Source organism: Caloenas nicobarica, chromosome 22 (assembly GCF_036013445.1).
Source record: "Caloenas nicobarica isolate bCalNic1 chromosome 22, bCalNic1.hap1, whole genome shotgun sequence".
Taxonomy (NCBI): domain Eukaryota; kingdom Metazoa; phylum Chordata; class Aves; order Columbiformes; family Columbidae; genus Caloenas; species Caloenas nicobarica.
In genome coordinates this window covers 720948-744151 of record NC_088266.1, presented here as the reverse complement: position 1 = coordinate 744151, position 23204 = coordinate 720948, and the positions used below count along the sequence as shown (strand labels likewise).

At 52.7% G+C, this 23204-nt stretch overlaps 1 protein-coding gene across 1 annotated transcript in view; it reads left to right on the top strand.

The window, feature by feature from the left end:
- Positions 1-3496: 3496 nt before the first annotated feature.
- EPHA8 (EPH receptor A8) overlaps positions 3497-23204 on the top strand; it is a 51822-nt gene continuing 32114 nt past the window's right edge. Inside the window, exons 1-2 of the mRNA XM_065650032.1 lie at positions 3497-3626; positions 16023-16087. Coding sequence (XP_065506104.1) covers positions 3497-3626; positions 16023-16087 — 195 coding nt within the window. The remainder of the gene's footprint in view (positions 3627-16022; positions 16088-23204) is intronic.

The following is a 23204-nucleotide window of genomic DNA, read 5'->3' as shown; positions in this document are numbered from 1 at the left end:
TAAGACCCCAACTTGTTTAATCAATCCCTTTTTTAAAAGGTTCTCAGATTCAGAGCTGTTGCCTGTGTCAGAGGTGGAGGGGTCATTGTGCATGACCTTCTGTGTGGGGAAAGTCCCCCCAGGACTCCTGTCCCCCAAACACAGGAGGGCACAGCTTTACCAGGAGGATCCCACATTTCTGCACAGTGTTGCCTGTGCTTGGGGACCCACTCAGGTCATCCTTCTCCTCCTCATGCAGACACCTCGTGAATGGGATAGGGATGCACTTGGACTTGCGAGAGGGCACCTATTCCCTGTCATCTCTCAGTACTCTTTTCCCTGGGAAAGGGCTGTATAGCAAGGGACAGATAGATGGTCAGGCACCAGAGGGTTACAGAAACCTGCAGCACAACTCTGGTCCCTGCATTGAGCATCCTCTTCTTTGCAGGGGTGGGAGGGGGTTCCTGGGTCTGCTGGTGGCCCAACACAGAGTGACATGGGTCCTGGAGATGGTGCCATTCCCTTAATGACTGCCACCCGTACTGCCTGCGCCAGCCCTGACCCAGAGGCACCTCGCCCTGCAAACGCTGCAGGAGAGCAGAAGTGCCCGGGCATCGCTTTCCTGAGCTGGGGGAGCAGGGACACCGGGACAGGCGGGGCTGCCCTCCCCACTAGCCCAGGCACAGATTCACCCTTGCAGGGTTGTTATGGGCAATCCCTGGGCATAAAGCTGAGTGGAAAGGGCAATAGCCACTCAGGTCTGAGCTGCTGAGTTAGCGAGGAGGCTGCGGTCTCCCTGGTAAAATGCACAATAACCTGGGTTGTGGTAAAAGGTGGTATAGCTGGGTTTGTCTCCCCTCTCTGTCTGAGCTGCACTTCCCTCTCTCCGCAGCATCTATAAATATCCTCCCCATCTCTGTGACAGCCAGGTGCAGGACCACGTCTGAGGGATGTGGTGACGGCAGGAGACTCACCGAGGAGAGGAGGCAGCAGAACGCAGTGAGACAGGGGAGGCAATGGTGGGCGCATGTCATACCCCATCCAGCTCAGGCCAGGGACAGAAGATGAGGAGCACGGGATGCAGGTGTGGAGAAGGGCCGGGGAACCTGATGTGATGCCCTCCATGTGTCTACTTCCTGGGCTGTTTGGGGTTCCTGGGATGTCTTGTGACTGTGTCTGCAGCTGCATGTGGATCCTGGTTCAGAAAGGGTCCATGTTTCCAGACAGGAGCATCCCAGGCTCTTTGAACAAGTACTCACATACCCTACCAGTCCACATGCAATAATTGTGCACATGTGGCACATCCTGAACAAAAAACCAAGTGTCCAGTGAAACCTGGATGCCTGTCCCTACCCCCACAGCCCTTTGATACTCTGTGTGCAGGCACTGCGGTGTGGCACGCAGTTCGCACTGAGCCATCACCGTCCTCCACCAAGGCTCAGCACCCTCCTGTGCACACCACTGCCTGCAGGCAGCCCAGCACACCCCATCCTCCGCCTCCAAAGCTGACAGTGTATATGAGAGGCCTCCCATTCCCTGGGAGAGATTTGGGGCACGCTATTCTGGAGTCGCTGTGTCCTGGCTCCTGCAAAGCCACTTTACACTCCGCCCTACCACTGCAGCTTCTGTAGGATCCTGGGTCACAGCAAAGGCAAAATCCTTGGGGAGGTGCAATATCTGGTAGCCCTGGGCACCTCTGCAAGATCTGGAGGACACACATTCCCGGGGCTGGGATGGCACCAGTGAACTTTGGAGTCTGTGTGGGTGCTGGGGTTGTGCTGCAGGGATGCAACCATCACGGCATTGGTGCTGCTCTGGGCTTCCTGGTGGTTTGATGTTATTCAGGAAACCATCAGCACCGACTCCTTTGCTCTGAGGCCCATTGCAAAGACCACTGCCCAGCTACACCCCTGACCTGACAGCACCGCTCAGCCTTTGCCAGCTGCCTTGGGAACTGCCGGAGTCCTCCCTGAGCCATGGCTGTATCCCTGCTTGAGCTGCTCTGCAAGCCCATCCCATGATACCACTGATGACAGGATCTCTCCAGCACTGTCTCTGGATGGACAGCTTCCCAGGCAGGCAGAGCAAAAAACCTGGAGGGACCTGACACCCTGGGTGGTTCCCAGGTCCTGGTGATGAGTGGTGCAGACACGTCCCTGCAGGCACAATCGTCACCCGCTCTGAATGGGGAATTGTTGCCACCATGTGCTACAAGACAGGCAGGGAGCCCCTCTCACCCCAGCACATAGGAAGCTGCTGGCAGTGCTGTGAGGTGCCCCAGCATGGGGTCCAGCATCTGTGGGGAACACACTGGGATCACGGGTGGGATGGAAAGTGCGCAACACCCTGCCTCCCTCCCCAAGCCCACTGAGCAAGTCTAGGGTGAGCTTTATCCAAGGGATGGCCTGACACTCAACAGAGAGGGTTGCCTGTCCTCCTGCATGTGCCTTTTCCTGGGGTGAGTTGCTGGGGACAGGAGAGGGCTGCAGTCACACATCAGTCCCCTGGCCATGAGTGAACAACCCCACCGCTTGTGGCACAGGTGGGAGTCAGCATCTGTGGTTACCATGGGCAGTTATTAGTGATCATTCAGCATTTAGATGGGGAAACAGTCGTGGCTGCTGTAGGGGGTCTGTTGACAGATGCCGAGTGTTTAATGCTGAGCAAGGTACTCACACAGCTCGGCAATTCTGGTGGTTCCAAGCAAGAAGGATGCAGAAGCCTCCTCAGCAGGGCAATGGGGAGGATGCTCTGTGCTCCCAAGGCAGCCCAGACCCCTGTCCCAGGGCAACGCTTGCCCAGTGCCTGGCATTCCGCCCCCCGCCAGGACAAGCTGCATCCTCCTAAACTCTGCTTTTGAAGGGGTTAGCCCTGTCTCAGGTGGCCAATGCAGCTTTAAACAGGCTGGGTCTTGTCAGCCCTGGCTGTGTTGTTCCTTGGTCCCACTGCTTCCGCTCAAGGGTGAGCAGAGGGTGTCTGTCCCAGGACAATGTGGCATGAAAAACATCAAGAGGAGGGATTTTGCCTGTCTTCCCCAGCCCTAGACATGCAAGGGGAGCACATGTAAGGGATTTTCCTCTCCATGCATCCCAGGACTGAAGGACAACCCTGTCCCCTTCATGCCTGACCCTGACTGAGCATGGAGCTCCCCACTGGACCACAGCTCAGGCTGCAAGTTTGACTCTGGCAGCAGCCGGACAAGAGCAGCGAAGAGGGATGAGGAGAGTGAGAAGCAGTGGGGGCTGCTGGAGCATCAGGAGGGAGGGAGGATGGATGGTGGGGGGAGCGGGAGCTCGCTGTCCCGATGCTCAGGCTGGGTACAGCATGTGTGTGTGGCACGGGAAGGGGGGCTCGCTGCAGAGCCCACCCATCCCATTGGCTTGCGAGCGGTGACGGGCAGGCTGCTCCCTCCCTGCCAAGCCGCTTTGCTGTGTGGATGCGAGCAATGTGCGCAAAGTGCCTTTGCATGAGCCGGCGTGCGCCGTAGCTCCAGGCACTTGCTCGCAGAGGTGCTGGGATGAGCAAGGTGGCTCTGTCCCACGACTGGTGGCCCCACCAGACCATGGCATGGGCACAGAGAGATCTGACATCCTCGCTTTCCATCGTCATCGCTTTGGCTGCCTGCCTCTCCGCCACCACCAGTGAAGGTAAGAACCGGGGTGGCCCTGGCGCGATGAGCCAGTGTTGGGGGGACCCACAGGATCACTGTGTCTGTTTGGATGCACCTGCATGGGCTTGCTCGCTCTGCCGGGCTCAGCTTCTCCCTTCTCCCACGGGAGTGCAGCTCCGGGTTCGTGACTGCCTGAGTTTACTGATCCCGGAGCTTTTGCATTGGAGGCTAAACTTCAGAGCTGGGCAGTGGGACTTGATTTCTGCAGTAATGCTGCCAGCTCTGCCTGGCCTCTCCTGCAAGGGCTCTGCTGCAGCATGCAGGGGTGGCTGCAGAGGGGACAGGGATGCAGGCACCAGCTCAGCCATGGCGATCCCCGTCGCCAGAGCCGGCAGCAGCGCAGGGCCGTGCAGGCTGGCCCATGGTGTGGCTGCAATGGGGCGAGCGGGTGGGCACAGGAGGGTGTGCAGAGGGTGCAGGGGGCTGAACGGGCACTCAGGTGGGGAACTTGTCATGAGGGAAAGGGCTGGAAACTTCCAAAGTGGGAAGCAGGGATGCAGCCAGGGACCAACATCTCGGTGTCAGCCACGTCAGGCCTGCTCCTGCCACCCTGACGCTCCACTTTGCTGCCGGTTGCGGTCATCCATGGCCCTTGTCGGCAGTGCAGCCCTGCTCCGGCATCTTGGGCCCCCCTCAGCTTCGGCAGAGCTGCTCCTGCTGCCTGCCACCCACCTGCTTGCTTGCCTCCATCCGCACTGGCGGCAGCGGCACGGCTGCTTCCCAGGTCTGCTGATCTTCATCACCCGGAGATCTGCCGTTCCCGCTCCTGAGCATGTCCTTGGCACCGGCAGCAGCATCTTTCCTCCCTTCTGCTATGCCTGAGAGCCACGACCAGCACAGCACAGCTCTCTGCAGCGAGCCCTGGTGCTGGTGTCCCTACCCAGTGACAGCAGTGGCATCCCTCCCTTCTCCTGTCCCTGCATCCCTGCCATCCTTCCGGCATGCTGAGGCCCATAGGCTGGCACCGCGACGCCTGGTGCACTTTGTGGCATCCCACCAGGCCGGGTCCTTGCAGCTACTGCCATCTTCCAACACCCACCCGCACATCCTCTCCCACCCAGACAGTGTTCCTCACCCATATTACCCATTTCCAGCTATTTTCTGGTCCTAACCCGGTTTTCTGCCAGCCGTCCGCTTCCTGGCACTCCTCCTGCTCCTTTCCTTATCGGCTTTCCTGCCCTTGCGGAGGGATGCATTGGGCTCTCCCTGCTGGGGACAGGCTGTGTGGGTGCAGGATGGGACCCCAGCACCCTGACATCCCCAGCCCTTGCTTGCCCTCTGCTCCATGGTGCAGTAATTTCCCCGTGCCCCGAGTCCTGGGCAGAGTGTGGTGAGGCTGCTGCCTGCGTTGCCCCGGGCTCTTGGTGCTGCAGCCCTGCAAAGCCAAGCTGCCCTGTCCGAGCTGGGCTAACCCTGGGCATTGACAAGCCAGGTTGGGGCCTCTCTGCTTTCCTAGGAGGAGATCACTGGCTGCTGGTGTGGGTTTTGTGTTGTCTGTGTGGACAGTCAGGCCCTGGACTGCTGTCTGCCTGTCCCCACCTGGGAAAGACCCAGGTTTCCCCCAAGACTTTGGAAAGGAAAGCTAGTCTCAATAACAACCTTGGTTGGAGGGATGCATGGGGCTTGGGATGAGTTGGGTTTTGGGGAAGACCAAGAGGGATGGGTCTGGGTTATACTGGGTGGAAGGTGCTGGATGGTGTCAGGACAAAGTGTGGGACCCTGCAGAAAGCTAGTGGTGCTCTGTCTGCCAGCCCGAGGATGCTCGTGCCTCCACAGGTGTTGGGACACCACTCTGTGGTGGCACGGCACAGCTCAGTGCCAGCCGGGCCCCACAACATGGATTCTGGAGACAGGGATGTGGCTGCGGGCTCGTGCCAGCGCCCGGTGTCTCAGGGTGCTGGGATGGGCTGATGGCAGTGTCCATTCTGCGGCGATTGTGGTGCCGGTCACCAAGCACCTGGGCGTGGGCATTGCACTAGAAATGTGGAGAGATGCACAATGCGAAGTGCAGCACAGCCCTGGTGTCCCCTGCGCACTGGCTGTGCTGGGCTTTGCTACCCCGTGGCACGTGCGTGCCGGGTCGAGGGTGCAGCCGTGGTGTGCACGAGTGCCCCGCTGCTGCTGACCGGGACCAACGCCTGCTGCCGCAGCCACAGCCCGCGCCTGGCCGTGCATCTCTGGCCACGCTACCCAGCAAGCCCAATGCTCATTTAGGAGCTGCAGAGTAGAAAATTACAGCCACAAAGCAAATTTAAGGCCAGTGCATTCTGCACTCCGCATGTGCGTATTGGGAAGCAATTGGTATATAAAGACGTACGTTAACCTGAAGAAATGGCTTCAAACTGATTTTCTTCCCCATTCAAGAGCTCCCAATGCCTTTTTCTTTCCTAAAAGATTTGTTCCAAGAAGTTTTGAGCTTATATTTTTTACTCCTTTCAGTCTAGTGTGCAGTGAGTGCTCTGGAAATGGGAGGAAAAGGGAATCGCCGTTCCTTGGGAAATCCCCACATTTCAGCGTGGCAGCCATTGCAAAATGCCTTGAAAGCCAAAATTCATATGTTTTCAAAATGAGTGAAAATGTGCAGGATGCGGAAGATTTTCATTTGGAGCACTGAAAAAATTTTGTCTGAAATAGTTAAATTGCTTTAGAGCAGGGAGGAACAAAAATTATTTTCAACAATATGAAGACAGTGTGATAGACTAAAATCACACCGAATTGTGCAGGCAAAAATATTAAAACGGATATTTTATATGACACCACGAATTAAAGTTAAATAATAAAATATGGAATATCTTTTTTGTATTGAACTAAAATCAGACAAGCAGAAATTACCACATTTGGGGCTTGGGCAGGGGGTGACAAAATTGTGCTTTCTGCCAGAAAATGACACTTCAAATGCTGCTGCTGGAGTCTGCAGCCTCCCAGGTGATGCTTCGGGCTCAGCTCTGCCCTCCGTCCATGAGGCGAGTGACCTTCATCCCCATCACGGCACAGACCCCGTGGCCCGCGGGTGAGCTTGAGTGGTACACCTCGGTGGGAAACATGGTGCAGCGAGGAAGGGAGATGCGGGGACACCACCCCAGCATTTCAGGGCATGTAGGAATGGCTAAGGCAAGCAACGGGTGATGGGGACAGTGTGATGTACAGGGACCACACTGGGGAGGATGCAGAGCTGATGGCACAGGGATACTCTCACTTTCCCCACACCATGGGGTCAGTGATGGAGACGTTTTGTTCCTCCCTGCAACAGGGATGCACGGGAGAGCAGTGAGGTTGCTGCGCTGCCGAAACGGGGGCCAGGGGAAGGGTTTGTGGCAATCTCCTCTGCTAATCTCTCAATTGTAATCTCATTAATTGTCGCTGTGTGCAAACAGAAAAAGAGGTAAAAACTCGTCTGTGCATTTATTCAATACTACTTTTCTACCCTTTCTGCGGCAATGCCGAAGTCGGGGCTGCGGGAGAAGCAAAGCTCTGGAAGGGAGAGGAAATAGCTTTTTCAGTTGTAAAGAGGCTGTGAGGATGCTGTGTTCCTCCGTAACGATGAGAGGTTTTTGGTACACAGACTTTTTGGTGACAGGTGGATGGAGAAGCATTAGTTTAAAAACAGGGAGTTGATTTGAGCTATGTTTGAAAAAAAAAAATCATTTTTGGGGTGTGTAATTTTTCGATCGCTCACAAAATGCTGACATAAAGCAAATACTTCCATGATTTTAGGCAGACTCATGGGGTATGTTTTTGGTCTAATCTTCATTTCCATCCTTCTTATATTAATAGTTTATAAAACTTCCAGAAAATCAAACCCCCAAATTTGCAGAAAAATAATACAACAATGCACAAAATGTGCTTATTCTGTGAGATTTTTTTCCATTCTCCTTGAATTCTTGTTTCCTGAATTCATGAGGGGTTTATTTACAGTGAAAATAAATGGGCACTCATTTTGGTGACACTGGAAATAGATCTGACGTATCCCAATTTAAGTACGACTGAAAAGCCGTTGAATTGCTACAGGAACTAAAAAGTCCGTATTTTTTCAAATGACAAGAAATGATTAAGAAAAATATTTCACCAAAAGAAAAACAAAACAAATCAAAGCAAACCCCACAATGAACCCCAGCCCCAAAAGATGCTCGGCTGGGGAGGGAGGAGAGCGGCTCATCCCACGCATCCCGCTGGGATATCCGCGCGCCAGTGCCGGCGGGCAAGACTCCGGGGATCGCCGGTTTCATCCAGGCATCCTGACACCTCCGCTCTTTGTTTCGGTCGGGTTCTGTGTTTCGTACATCCCTGCTCGCCTTGCTGGCAGCCTTCGGTGCTGCCTTTATCTCCAGGGGCAAATCCATTCATATGATAACTCTATTCATACCCTGACAGTTTTGATAGTTTATTCTCCTAACCCCAGTGTGTTTGCATGACCAACTCTCAAAATTATTCTTCTGTCACAGAGAAACAATTAACCCCTTCAGCCCTGGCAGTTCAAAAGTGAGTGGCGGGATCATGCAGTCATATTTATTTCAAAAAGAAGCAAAAAACCACCCGCGTCCTGCCCGTGCAGATGTACAGTACGTAAGGTCACAAATAACCACATAGAGGAGGTAACTCTGTTATAGATCAGGTCCAACCACACCAATAAAGCCTAACAAACTGTGTTTGGCCCAAAGATGCTGTCCAGAAAGGTATTCAGTATTTAGCTGAAGACATCAGCAAAGGAAGACCCATCACTGCCTTTAATAATTTGTGTTAACGGCTCATCAGCCTCAGCCTTAAAAAAAATGGAGTCTTCTCCCTCATACAAATTTTCCTGGCTTCACCTTCCAGTCATTTGTTCTTGTTAGGCTTTTCTTGCTAGATTAAAAACCACTATTTTTCTCCCATCCAAGTACACTGAATGTAATCAGGTGCCTTGCACCCGTTGTGAGTGCAAGCAGATCAAGCTCTGCAGGTTCCCCTCCTGCAGTTTTTTCCTTCAGCCCTGGTATCGTGGTTGTGCCCGGGGTATCTTCATCTCTGTCTCCAGTTTCTCATATTTAAAATGCTTTAACCACGTCAGCGAGTGGCAACAGCTCTGGATAGACCAGCTCCATCCCAGTATCAAGGGCACACAGAAGTCACCAGATCCTTCCTCAAATGCAATACTTTTTGTGTTAGGAAATTCTCCCATACAATTTTTAAGGACTCTCATGATATTTCATTACTGGTGGCAAGAGATATTCAGTCTGTCCTCTCAAATGTTTTTAGTATTGGTATTTTTGTCTGTGAAAATGTTCCATTTTAGAAAGCTATTTTTAAGAAAGCAAAGAAATTGCCTTTAAAAGAAATTAACTCCCTTTAAAAATGTCACTGGGGTTCAAACAGCTAAGCATGGTTTAGAGTGGCCAACCGGTGTGAGAGGAAAATACGTACTCAGAGAAATTAGGGAAAAAGCATCTGACAGCCTGAAAAACTGTCATCCAAAGCCCCTTCAGATAATCCAGATAAGTGAGCACATTTGCAAAAATCCACATTTCCCTAGTGAACCCTCCAGAGAGGATAAAACTCGAATCTTTACCAGGGCTGCTGGGACGCAGGACTCAGTGGGAAGGGCAAGGTGTCTTTTTCGGGGCACTGCAGGGTTTGTCCTGCTGATGGACTCATGGGCTCTGCTACAGGCACAGGTGTCCAGCACCAGCTCCACCTGAGTCACTGTAGGTGGCATGGGAAGTGGCTAGAAGTGACACCAGGGAGTAACAATTTTGGGTAAGAAACCCATGAAATTCCAAACAGGCAGGAGATAACCGAGCAGGCGTGGGGTGTGCAGGTGACGAATGGAACTGCTGAGACGCACTGGGACAAGGACTTGGGACAGTGTTAGGGGCTTGCCTGGCATGAGCTTAAACTCCCAAAAAACACAGCAGAAGCCAGAAACCTCAGCAGCTAAAGCTGAAAGTGAATCAGGATCTACTTTTTTATACCCAAAAAACTCGAGGAAAGAGAAAAGGGAGTCAGGACTGATGCGAGGACAATGGCATAAACCTCTCTGGAGAGGGCTCGCTTACTCTCTGGAGAGGTTTTGCTTACTGAGAGCAGAAGAGGTGTATTTTGTGTTAGAAAACACTCCTGAATAATTTTTAAAGACCGTCACAATATTGCGTTACTGGTGGCATGAGATATTCAGCCTGTCCCTGAACCTGGGTCTGCAGCTTGTTGTAAAGTGGGAAGTCCTGGTCTGGGGGCAGGTCCCTCACCTGTTCTTCGAGCTTCTCGGTTTGGGGACACTGGTCAGGGAAGCAAGAAGCTGTCCTTTGATGGCGTGTGAGTTGAACAGGTCCGCTCACACAGGGCTTTAGCCAAATGAGATGCCAAGAGGTGGCTGTGCAAGGTGCGGGCTCCTCACCGCAGATGGACGAGCCCATGTCGCCTTGCCATCCCTTAGGCTGGGCACATTGTGATGGAAAGGACTCGCATGACTCCCAGATGGCCAAATCCAGACCTGGGAATACCAGGCCAGCAGAGCTGTCCCCTGGATCTGCAGGGACCCTTCAGCTGCCCTCGGTGCTCCCCAGTGCTTCCCCCTCTGCAGCTTTGCCGCAGTCCTGCCCCTTCCCCTGCTCGCATCGGATGTTTCCATGGAATTTCTTCCCTCCCTGACCTTTCTCACCCCCCACCATCCCCCGAGCCTTCCCACCTCCTCCTCTGGCTTCTGCCCTGAATTACAACGAGTCCAGCAGCCCCTTGAGCCCAAAATAACTCCTTCCCCATTGGCACAAGCTCCTGGACCGGGGCACATGGAAACGTGCGCTCACCCCTCACTTTGAGCCTCGGATCTGGTCCCATACACCCTGTCCTCAAGCCCTGGGACAGCCTGTGTGTTTTAACATTTCCAGTCAGCTATTTATGTCCAAGCTGACCACGGCACTGATTACACTGAAACCTGCATGTGCCGCAATGTCGGGGTGCACACTGGAACTGTAACACCCTCCCGGAGGCGGGTAGGGTGTGCGCTTCAATTTGGGTTGCCTAAACCAGTGTGCTCAATTCGCCCTACTCAAGCCAGGTTGGAAACACGAGCATTTTTACATCTGTGTTTTCTCACCTATATTTCTGAGAGAGAACATTTTTTTGTTCTTCGGCTTTTGATACGGGTGATTTTCAGGGGAAAAAATGCTGCCTTGCAATTTCAAGGTTTTTAGCCTTGGAAATACCTTATTCAGGCTATTTTGTTTTGTTTTGTTTCATTTTTTACATTATTTCACGGCACCTCAGTCCTAGCACAGGTTCTGCTCTCGTGCTGCACATTATCTTACACAATATCATGCAGCGTCTGGAAGGATCAGGTTGATCATTTTATTTTTAAAACCTGAACTGCAGCTTTTTGTTAGCACTGATTGAACAAACAAGCTTTCTTCCTACATCAAAGTATCTCCTGCTCCTGGTATACTGAAAAGGGGTGACCCTCTGGGCAGTCCTTACGGGTATTACTGCTCCTGATGCATTACAAAATGATATAAAATTAAATACAGAAAGTTCAGAGCAACAATCCAGAGGTCTGAGAAGAAATCCTGAAACGGGAACTAGGGCATGTCCAAAAAGCAGCCACTGCTTTTTCACAATAATTGTCTGAAAATGTTTCTTTTTAACATTTTTTGTTTTCAGCTTGACTCTGGCATTTCCAGAAAAGTGGAAATCCCACATTCCTGTTGGATTTGGTGACATGCTTTGTATCTACCTGCAATGCTTTCCTAAATTTCGTGTCTGGGCAGCCGAGGCCAGCGGGTGCCGATGTGAGCACCATCTGTGCTGTGCACGGAGTTCGCGCAGCCCTGCGGACCCGCGGCTGCTGGACAAAGCCCGCCTGGATCCGGCCTCATGTGGCAGAGCACTGGGGCGCATCACCCCGTGGCCGCGGTGCCGACCCCGATCCCTGGGGCACAGCCCCTGCACACGGGTCCCGAACAGGCAGAGCTGACCTTCCCTCTGCTGCTTTTATCTCAAAGCCCCAAAAGTTGGCTTCATGTCGTGGTGAATAAATGACTATTTTTCTTTCTTTAAATATAAATATTGTCCCAGGGATGGGGAAATTGAAAGTGAATTATCCCATCCTGTCCCCCTGCAATGCTCCGAGGCCAGTAAGACACAGCTTTGTGCTCGGTTTTGCTTCCCAAGTTGGAAAGGTCATGGCTGCCTATTCAGCACGTCCCTGGATTAAATGGTGGGACACAAATAGCTGACCCACCCCGTCCCCACCTGCCCCTTCAAAGTCCTGCCTGAGCTTATGAGAAATGAAAGCCGCTGGCTCTTGTTCCCTCCTCTCAGGGAGTCTCTCCTTTCCCCTTTCCCAGAGCTCGACACTCTCTTTCTGCTGCAGATAACCCTCCCCATGTCGTTCGCCCAGCGAGTTGGGCTGGGGCTCTGGGGCTGGCATGGGTTGTGCAGACCCACGCGGGGCTGCGGGGGCTGAGCCCACCCGTCTGTGGGTAGCAGGGAGCAGGAGCTCCTAACTGGGCTGATAAGAGTTTAATTATCAATGCAAAAGGCGTTGTTGCATGGGGGGGAGCCTTGCTGTGAATCTTGGGAGGCCTTTGAAGTTGTGATAGAGAGGAACTGAAGCCCAAGGGAACAGGGCTGCTCCCACTGACCCTTCCTCCCCACGCCTGCGCTACAAAGCCCCTGCCTGGGAGGGAAATGGCAGAGCAATTAGACTGAGGACCGCAGTGGGTTAACAATTAGTGAGGGAGCTCAGAGCCCTCTTTGGTCCCCCACTGCTCTTCTAGAAGCTGGGGCTCAGCGCATCCCACAGCTAACCACCCCGGGGCTTGTTCCACCACCCCACTGTGCACCTCGGGCAGGCTGAGGGTCCATGGGCTCCCCTGGGCTGGGCAGCCCTGGGTCTCACGGCACCATTCCCAAGCCTGTGATGCTTGGATGTGGGACTCCAAGGTGCCTGTGCCTTTGTTCGTAGGGTTGCAATATACCCCTGAAGAAGCTGCAGTCACCAGCACAAGTATTGGGAAGGGTTTCTGAGTGCTCACTCTTTCTGCAGCACAAGAGATATATGGACCTAGGCAAAACATACATCTCCTAGATGCTAGTCCCTACCTTGGTTTCTCCAGTCGTCTCAGGCAGTGTTTAGAATTTGGTAGATATGAGTACAGATAGAGATACAGTTATGGATATAGATTAAAAAAAAATTAAAAGGTTTTAATTATACATATACATCATATACATACATCTAGTCTTTGACTCCGGCATAATCTGCATGTATGAGATTGCAATGTGCACTCACACAACATTACATGATGTAACTTTAGGAAGTAGAGAGTCTGCCTTGCATGAGACTCCGACTCAGGACCCCAGTTGATGCTGGGGAAGCGACCTGCTCACTCCTAGGTGCTTCCATTTGAATGGGCAATCAGCCTTGACAGCTTTTCCACCAGTGCGAGAATTTCCCCTGACACCTCCTGGTGTTTTGGCTCAATATGCCGAGCCAAGGCCAAGGCACAGAATAGGGAAAATACAAAATGGTGCTCGGGAAAACAAAATGGAGCTCGCAGTTTGAGACTGATACGTGCAGACAGTCCATAACATCAAACAGAATTGCCCAGCTGTAGGAGAGAGGTCTCCCAAACCGGCACGTTTTCTGAGAAACATTTCGGCTGAAAGGGCTCCTTTGTGCCTGTCTCACTTACCCTCCGGCATCCAGAGTGGGCTTTCCCTGAGCGTCGCCCCTGGAGAAGTGACACAGCCAGCAGGTCACCCACATGGGGCCAGATGGGGCACTTGTCGCACGCAATGCTGTGGGTTCCCTTCGGCGTGGGCTCCCTTCAGTGTGGGTCCCTTTCGGTGTGGGTCTGTAGCCTTTCCCTGAAATGAATGGTCAGACTTTGGGTGAGTATTGGTCTCCCCGTATCCAAGCACAGCGCGTAATAGTGCTGCTCGTTGGATACTCATATCCACAGAGAAGTGTGCTATACAATGAATGAGCTCTTGGACACGCAACGCCTTTACATTCATGCAATGCCCACTGCAGTGGGCTTAATGCATGAAACTCCTATGCACTTGGTTGAAATGCTTGCTAAGTAATAAAAGAAATATCTTAGCCCACTTCCTGCAAAGAGGCACGAGTAATCTGCTCCACAAGTGTACTGCAGGGAATGCATGCTTGTCTAGTTATTTGTGAACCAAAGCACCCAAAAAAGAGACAGCTTCCTCATCTATGTGAGGTTGGTGACGACCATATGGTCCACATGGTGGGATGGGGTGTAGCAAGATGGCTCCAGGTCCCCCGCACTGCTGTGCAGACACACCATGTGTCCCACCACGCCTGTTCCAATCTCAGCGTCTTTTCCCCGGCGCAATGCTCCAGCTGGACCCCAGTCTATGGAGGCTTCTCATGCTACCTGGAGAGCAGCAAGAGGCAGATGCATCCATTGCTGAGCACCTCAGCGTGGGAAAGAGGGTGCAGAGACCACAGCAGGGGGGAGAGAGGGTCTGCGAAAGCGGTCCCCTCCCCGCAGCCTGCCCGCTGAGGGTCACCGGGACTGTGCTCCTGCACTGCGAGCAGGGAAACTCCCGAGCCCGGGCTCCTGCTGGGTGAATTACCCAGGGAAAATAGGCAGAAAATCTTCAGATTAACAATAACAAATAAAAATGGATTTGAGATCTCCGAGGTAATTACTCCGTGCTGAGGGCAAGGGGCCTCTTTAGCAGTGGGAGCAGCACCGTGCGGGGAGTGGAGGGGCTTGGCCTGCTGTTGGGCCAATGGAGTCACACAAGAAACCCTGGAAATTCTTTCAAATTGTTCTGCTAACATTAATAAATGCCTCAAAAGCTCCTAATCTGCTCTGTCAGGAGCATGATGTCCGGGCGTTTCACAGCCAGCTCACGTCTCTACTCCTCTCTCCCGCCTTCTCCTTCCCTGCCTGGTAATAGTAAATGAAAGTGGCACCCGTTCCTCCGGCTGCTGGGACCAGCATCACGCTGAGCCCAGCCCCTGCTGGGGCTGGAGCCACTGTCCTGACGTGCCCTGTCCCTGTCACGACAGGCTGGTGCCTTGCACTGAGACCATCGTCCCTCCAGAGCCCGGGGACCAGCTGAGACCCCGCGCTGCTGCAGGGACATTGCACCAAGTTGCCTCGAGGTCCACTTTGGTGCAGCTTGAGGGTGAGGAAAAGCATCCAAAGTGGACACAGCATCCAGAGTGGGCTTGACCTTCCTGGGTGACTGCAGGACAGAGTGCTGGGGAAAGCTGAGGGCACTGAAGGTCCCTGAGGGTGCCTGGTGTTGATGAAGGGTGATGAGGCACGGGCACGCTGGTGTCGGTGCCCGCTGCACTCACTTCCAAAGGTCAGGGCACCTTGCTGGCCCCCCGTCGCAACCTCCATCCCTCTGGATCTGTATCCTGGTGCTGGGGCTTGGGGTCCTTTCCCAGGTGCTGAGCAAATCAGAGGGTTATCAAGCAGTGGCAAGGTTCTCCTCTGCCTGATGCTGAGGGACCCGGGTGTGGGGCAACAGATGGCACTCAGGGGCAGCTCACCCTGTGCATGCAGCAGTGCTGTGGCACCCCTCTGCCCCCCCCTGCTGACACTGCACAGGTTTCCATGGGAATCTCCTGAGCGTGTTCAATGGCATCCTCGCCTCTCCCCCCACAGAAGCTGCTCCCCTCTCCTTGCAGATTTGCCTGTCTCCTCGTTAAGCTGGGCTCCTGGTGGTGGCAGGGCTTTTGACGGGTCGGCTTTGATGGGCCTCCTCATGCAGCCTTTCCCCCATGATCTGGCCTCTCCAGTGGGGTGTCAGCCAGGACCATGGGGGGTCACTTTGTGCTGGAGCCGGGCACTGCGGTGTGTAATTACAGCAGCTGCTGGAGTGCAGACTTCAAACCAGTGATGCTGAGAGGGATGTGATCCTAAAGGGCTTGTCGGAGCCTCCATAGGAGAAGTGTATAAGTGAGGAACGATGCTCTGGTTGCATTGGTGTTGGCCCAGGGTGGGCCTGGTGGCCAACTTGATGCTTGGAGTTTGTTTCTCCAGCTCCTCCTTGCTTTCTATCTCTTCTGACCAGCTCTGCAACCCCTTTGACCTGTGATTTGCAGCACTCTCTCCTCCAAAAGGTCATGTTGCTCTATTGAGAGCCAGAACTATGGCCAGGACTGATACAGCCCCACCTCAGCTCTAACCTGAACCAACAGCTCTGGGGAGCATCATTCATTGCTGTCTCCCCACATCTGCCTCAGCTGCAGCCAGGCAGGTCCCTGGCAGCATCCTCATGGATTGATGGGCACAGGGGATGATCAAGTGAGTGGGGTGCAAGGAGGGGTGGTTTGTGATGGCTCAGTTCCTCACCACTTGGAGATGGGGAGAAAGCTTTCTAACGCAGCATTTTGCTCCTGTTTTTTTTCCAGTGAACTTGCTCGACACGTCAACAATCCAGGGGGACTGGGGCTGGATGACTTATCCCTCACATGGGGTAAGTATGAAGCAGCTGTTGGCACATGGAGGGACTCCAATGGGACAGGTCCCCATAGGCAGGGTGGATGGACATCCCAGCCTCAGGATGGTGCCTTGGTCAGTGGTAATGGGCCAAAGACACCATGTCTTTTAGGAAATATGAGCCTGAAAGACTAGCAGTGGGATGCAGCTGGTTTGGAAATGCCATTTAACTCTCCATGTCCCCTAATAGGGACCAGGTTGTCACCAAGTCCTAAACTTTGAGGGAATTCAAGAGCTGGGTGGCCCCACGGACGCTTATGCTGAGAAGCAACTCATCCCTTATTGCACTGGGGGAGTGTCAAGATAAACAGTCCAAAAGGACTGGGAAGCCCTCAACTGCCTGTAATCTGAGGAGTTTGTTGTGGGAACTGGGCAGGAGGGGCAGGGGAGCATCCGCTGTGGAGGGTTTCTTACGGGGAATGGAGATGTAAATGCACAGCCCTGCAGGTTGGCCGGGAGGGATGCAGGGGTGGTGACCCCCATGTAAGCCTGCCATCCCTACTACATCTCTACTGCCGCATGCTCCCTTCACTTGCATTTCCATGTCCAGGTTTTGCTGCCGCAGCAGCTTTCTGGAAATTGTGAGTTTCAGATGGCAGCGGTGACCTGGCTGTAAGGATTTTGCTCATTCATTTAGTGAACAGAAACAATCCCATAAATACACACAGGACCAACTGCAAGGCACAGTGGGGCTTGCTGGATGTACAAAATTAGGGGTGCCTACCTGGCTTTCGCTGCTGTGTTGATTTTTCATGTCCACTCTTTTTCATCCCCTCTCTGAACTAAATGGTCCTAATCTTTTCAATTCCGCCTCCTACAGAAATCTTCCCAGGCCTCTCATAATTTTCATTGATCTGTTGCTTGAGACTTTCAGTCCCTGCACTGTTTGAGCAGGAGGGATCAGAACTGTGAATTCATAATAACAATGATCAGATTTGTATCATACATTATCACATGTGTAAATATATTAAATCATTAACTCAGCTCTAATTTTAGCAGTTAGCTGTTGCAATGATGATTATCCTGGAAATGTAATAGATTCAGAGGTACAAGGTCAGAGGGGACTGCAGAGCTAATGTGGTGTGATCTCTTGCATAAATACAGGCCTTCGGTCCTGGCATTTCACTTGCATCTCAGAAAATCCCAGCTTTTCGAAAAAAAACCATCCTTGGTTACAAAATTGCCAGTGGTGGTAAATTCTCTGGGTCCTGTCCTGGTGTTGTTAACAGGTGGCTGGTAAAACCCCATCACTATGTGGGTTTGACTTGCTTAACTTTCCAGCCACTGGACCCTCTTCTGCCATTGCCTGATGAAGGGGATGTTGTCCTCTTCATTGTCATTCACAGGATGCCCTTGGTTGTGTGTACTGCTGTCCTGTCACTCTGCTGCTGCCATCTCATCCCAGCCCTTCGACCAAATCCTGGCATCCTGAAGGGGACTGGTGCACATCCAGGAGATCAGGGACCAGGGATTCCTCTGCTCCCCTGGGAGTGAGGATGTTTCTGGGATATTTCTGGGAGTGAGGGCTGTTTTTCTTTGTCCACTTCCACTGCTCTGTCCTTCACTACATCCTAAGCAATTTCTCCCCATAGTCAGACCCCCCACTTCTCACAGACTGCCCAAGACCCTCCTCCTTCTGGATCTTCCACCATGAGTCCAGGTCTCCAGACACCAGTTGTGACCACATTCCCAGGCCCACCGCTAGCTGTTAGACATATATGGGATCCATCACATCACCTAGGTGACTTGGATAAAGACGAATCCACCAGAGCTCGCTGTCCTGGGGACACATGGGCATGACTGGGCAAGACCTTGCACTCCCAAAGCAGACCCAGAGCCTACAGGTGCCTCTTTCTCACCACATCAGGGACTTCCGTGACTGTTTAAGATGCAGCATCTTGTATTGTACATCTGCAAATCCGGCAGATGAACCCTGGGTTCCGACCCATCAGGGCTGTCAGGTATAATGCGTTACATGACGACAGGGTGCTGGGGCTGGTTCGTGGGGTGTCACCGCTGAGCTGCTCTCTTGCACTGCAGCAGATATACAGCAGCCCACCAACTCCAGAACCCTAGCGCTTGTCTGAAGTCTCTACCTTATTAGTGATTTTTATTAAGAAGAGTTAATACTGGATGCCAAAAAAAAAAAAAAGTAAAAAAAAAGGCAAACCCAGCTTTGGACATGCTGCTGTATCCTCCCGCAAGTCTTATGTAAATCATGGGGTAACACCACTCTTCTCTCACCCTGTGCTTTTGCCCAACTCATGGCCTTGTTACTGAGAGTACAACCATACAGCTGTGTCAAAACTGGCTTGGACACTGTCTGGGAGGGTTCCTGCATTTCAATGCAATGTTCTTGCACAAACAACGTTGCATATCTTTTCCAGCTGGATATTTTTATGGCTTCTCTAAATATTTTTCTTGACTGTGGTTCTCCACCCATGGGCCATTGCATTATATCACCCTGAAAGAGCATTCCTTTACCCGCTTGCTGGTCCTTCAGCTCCAGGTGCTTTTTGAGTAGTAAATTTGCACTTGGATCCAGTTGCTATCACCAAAAAGGAGGTGGGATAGGGTACTGGTATCTCAGAGAAGCTGCTGTAGGAAACTTGCTGTCAGTGATTTGGCCCTGAGCAGATGCCTCCTGAGCAGCCTCTACAGCAGGGTTCACGTTCAGTTGGGAGAGATGCTGAGTGACTCACAGGCCTGGTAGCTTGGGTCCACATGGCTCCAAGCCTGGTCTGATCTCTGCACCAGGAGAGGGACTGAGTTTGCTGGTCACCGTCTCAGGAGCACTGCTGCTGTCCCTGGGACTGTCCTTGCCCACTGCAGCGTGCTGCAGCTCTGGCAGCCCTGGGCTGGGTAGACCCCAACTGCTGGTGTAGTACGGAGGTGTTGGTTTACTGTGAAGCCAGATTCTGTTTTAGCTCCCTTATTTTTTGCTGCCAATTCCTTAATTCAGATACTCCTGCTGGAAAAAAGCTGTCGGCGGCCCCCGCTGCTGTCCTTCCTCGCTGCCTGCTGGCTGTCCTGCCTGAGCCATGGCTGGAGTGTGCGATGGGTGCTGAAGGGTGCAGGATTTCCCCTGTGTCTCTGCTCCCTCCAAGGACAGAAACATGCATCACACATCCTCCTGCCAAGGGGCAGCGTTGCTGGCCCTGGCTCCTCAACTGAAGTAATGATTGTTTTTGCTTTACCCACATCTCCATCTCCCTGCCCTGTGTGAGCCCAGGGCCACCACATGGGTGGCAATGGGGAAGTGGGTCACTCTGGTTGGATCTTTGCACAAAGAGCACAAAGCCCCAGGCTGCAGCCTAGGGAGCTTAAGAAGGGGACTTGTGTCCACTGTCTTGGTCCCTATGCCTTGCTTTTCCAGCACCTGGTCCTGTCCCACCTCTCTGGGGCTCCTGGGGATGCCAAGAGGAAGGGCAAGAGTCTCAGAGGTTTCCTCTTCTGGACTGGGAGATCCCAGAGCTGCTGGCACAGCCAGAAAAATGGTCCAAAGCATCAGCAGTGCAAAACTGGCAGAGTGCCACTTGCAAAGTCCTGATGTTTTCATCACATCTGTGGGCAAGGTGAACTTGCCTCACAGGAAGGGGTTTTTCCTCTCTGGGTTTGCTGTGCCCAGCAAGAGCAGTGGAGCAGGGTACTGGGAGCAGTGGGCACAGCGGGGGTCAGCAGCACCATCGGGCCTGGGGAGTGTCAAGCCATCAGGGAGGCATGTGTGGCCTGTTTTGACATTTCCTCTTGCCAGACAATTAACTGAGGGGTAATTGGCTGTAATTGCTGCTCAGGGGTTTAATTGCGTCCCTTTCTCAGCTCCACCCCGGAGACACGTGCAGGAAGCGGAAGGGTCACCGGGAGCATCCCTGTCCCGCAGGCTGTGGCTCCTCTCAATTATAACTTCAAAGGTCTCCCAGGAGCTTTGCAGCTCACTCCATCCCCAGAACAATTCCCTTTGCATTGAAAATTAAACTCTTATCAGTGCCATCAAAGAGGCTGCCCCTTCCCCTTCTGTGCCTCCAGTTTCCCAGCTCTCACCAGCAAAATGCCCCAGTGCCCCAGTGCCCTTCTCTCCCCTCTCCTTGCTCCGCACGTGACCTGCTGGATCAGAGGGACCCTGATCGGCCCCTTTGCAAATTACTTTTCTACTGACTAATTAAAACGCTGATGAGATAAGTCAACATATTATTAATAATTATTGTATCGTCTACTTTGATTTACAAAGTCAAACGGGAAATGATTTTGTTCAGACACAGCGTATCTAAGGAGCTTGAATGATGCCTTGCAAAAGCTAATTATAATAGGAGCACCTTGATTGCCGGAGAAAGACCCCCCATGCTGCTCACACCCTCCCAGTCTGCCCCCCATCTCCATGGTCTCTCTCCACAGCATCCCCTTTGCTGCACAGGCTGGACGCAGCCCAGAGAGCAGCTGGCACACTCCTTGTTGGCTTTGCTGGTGGGAGCACCAAGAAAGACCCTTCAGAGGTGGTTTGCACCTCCCCATCTCTGCCCCTCTGCTGCTGGTAAAGGGACGTTTCCTGAGGGCCCTGGGCACAATTAGCCGGAAGTGCTTTTCCCTCATTCTACATGTAGCTCAGAGAGAAAACTGGCAGAAAGGCATCGGATTTGCTTAAACAACCAGCTGAGACCACAGACGACAATTTTTGCCTGTAGGATGGTCCCCCAGCGATGTTTGTGCATCAGTGGTGGGTATTTCATGCTGGTGCATGGTGCTCCTGTAAACGCCCCAAGACTGAATTGTTTGCAGAGCAAAGCCTACGCAGCAGGTGACTTTATTTATTTTTTTTTTCCTGGCTCTGGTCCTGCAGTGAACAACAAGTTCATGGCTTGGATGAGCCCCATCTGACATGCCAGCCCTGATACAGAGCAGGGTCTCCCTTTGTCCCAATTCCACCCCTTAAAACCCCTGTCCGCAGCTGAGCTGTGCTGTGTGCACCATTTCACCTCCTTGCAGGGTCCTGGTTTTCTCATGAGAACACTAAAAGATATTGGATCTCTCCCATCTGCCTGGGCTATGTCTTCTGCCCTCCGTCACTTGGATGTCCTTGTGCCATTTCTTGGATTTCTCTTCCAATTTGGAATCTCTGTCTGGATCCAGGAATACCAGCAAGTTACAGGGCAAACTGTGGTGAAACTCATTTTCTTTGAAAAAAAAAAGATCGGTAGGAAAGGAAGACTGGAAAATAAAGATTTAGACTAGTAATTGAGATAAAAGCTCATCTCCCAGTGCTTGTTCAGTAAATGCTGGGTTATTGCTAATTCCCCAGATGCTGGTCACTACCAGGAGTTAATCACCTGCAGTGAAGCTCAGAGTAGTTAACTGCCTGACAAATCCCTCCTTAGCCACAGCAGTGACTGATTTCATGGAGATTATCTCCATTAACCCCTCCCATCTAAAGATTTATAGCTGCAATAACATCCTTCTCTGATTTTTCTCTCCCTGTGACAGTGGTGTGAGGGACCTGGCAGCTCCTGGACAGGAGCTGTAGCTCAGTGCTCACTCTCAGGAGGAAGGAAAGTTCTGGATGTCCCAGTGGCAGCAGCAGTTTTGTGATGTCGGGCAGACTTGGAAGCTGTCCCAGGGCTGGGGAGACCTCGTCCCTTGGGTCCCTCTGTGGGCACTGCAAGGGTGGTGGGAGCCTGAGCTGCCTCTCCAGAGGGACGTGGTCTCTCCTTGTGCATTCGTCCCCCTGTTCTTCCTCCTCCTATCCACTCTGCTGCATTGCACAGGCCCTGGGAGATTTCTAAGACCTGCTCAGCTGCCCAGATATCTGGTGTTTGCATCTTTTGCCTTTCATAATCTGGATTTTTTTTTTTATAACTGGTGTTGACTTTAATTTAAACTCTTAGGCAAACCCCTGAATACAGATGCAATCATGTCCCCCCCCCGGTGCGTGCGCTCGCCACGTTAATTATGATGTCCTCATTTCCGTCTCACTAGGGGATCTTATCACAATGGTGGGGGCCGGGCTGAGCTTCATTTAATAAAAGCTACTTCAAACTGTCAGCCAAGAACAGGCGATGCTGAGAGGCCGGGTACATGCACAGTGCCTGCACTCCTGAACCGATGGTACTCAGCATCAAAGCTGCAGATGGCCAGAGGCTCTTCTCCATGGCCGTAAGATCTTGTAATTATAATGAAACAGAAAAACCCTTCAAGTCATGGGGATTCCCGAAGTAGGTTCTTCCATCCCAAATGCCCGGCAGCTCCTCAGACCTGGCAGAACTCATGGGATTTGTGTTGCCTTGTGGCACCAGTTCAGGTGGCCCAGCTTCCCTCTGCACCTTTCCACTGATGGCGGAACACTTGCCCTTTTGGCCAGTGGTACGGGCGTGGAATTTTGGACCAGTCTTGAACTGGAATCCCATGATGCTGGGTACAACACAAGGGCTGACAGTCCAGCTGCTGCACAAAAAGCACCAGATTTGAAAGAGCAATGCTGTAAATGCAAACCCTCAAAGTTCTCCCTTGCAGTGGTTGCTGACCATCGCTAGAGCTTGGCGATGGACATTTAGCTCCCTGGTCTCTGCCAGCAGTGAGGACACTGCCAGCTCTGGCAGAGCCACAGGGATGTGGGGATATCGTGGTCATGAGCACCATCTCCTCTGCCAGATTTGGGAGAGAAGTGAATGTCTGGTGGTGCTGGAGACCCGAAGCAACCACATCAGCTGGAGACCAAGGCATTTTGGTGCACACAGTGACCTCCTGTCTCTCTTGCTGGACGCTGGAGACCCCTGAGCCTCCCAGGCATTGCAGAGGGGAGCTGGCTCTGCACTGCGGGAGATCCCAGCTCAGCTCACCCTGCTCAGCTCTGCCCGTGCCCCATGTGCCTCCTCCCATGTGCATCTCTGCCTTGCTTCCCCCAGGAACTCAGCAGGAAAAAGGCAGGAAACAGATGTTGTGTTAATTTGTGCTCAATTAATTGTGACGACTCCCACACCCTCTGCAGCGCTGCGATGCATGCACATGTTGGTGCGAGAGCAGGGAGCTGGCTGGGTTCTGCTGGCCCCGGTGCCGTACCTGCCACGCACAAGCTTCAAGGCACCCTTGTACCCCTTGGCCAAGTG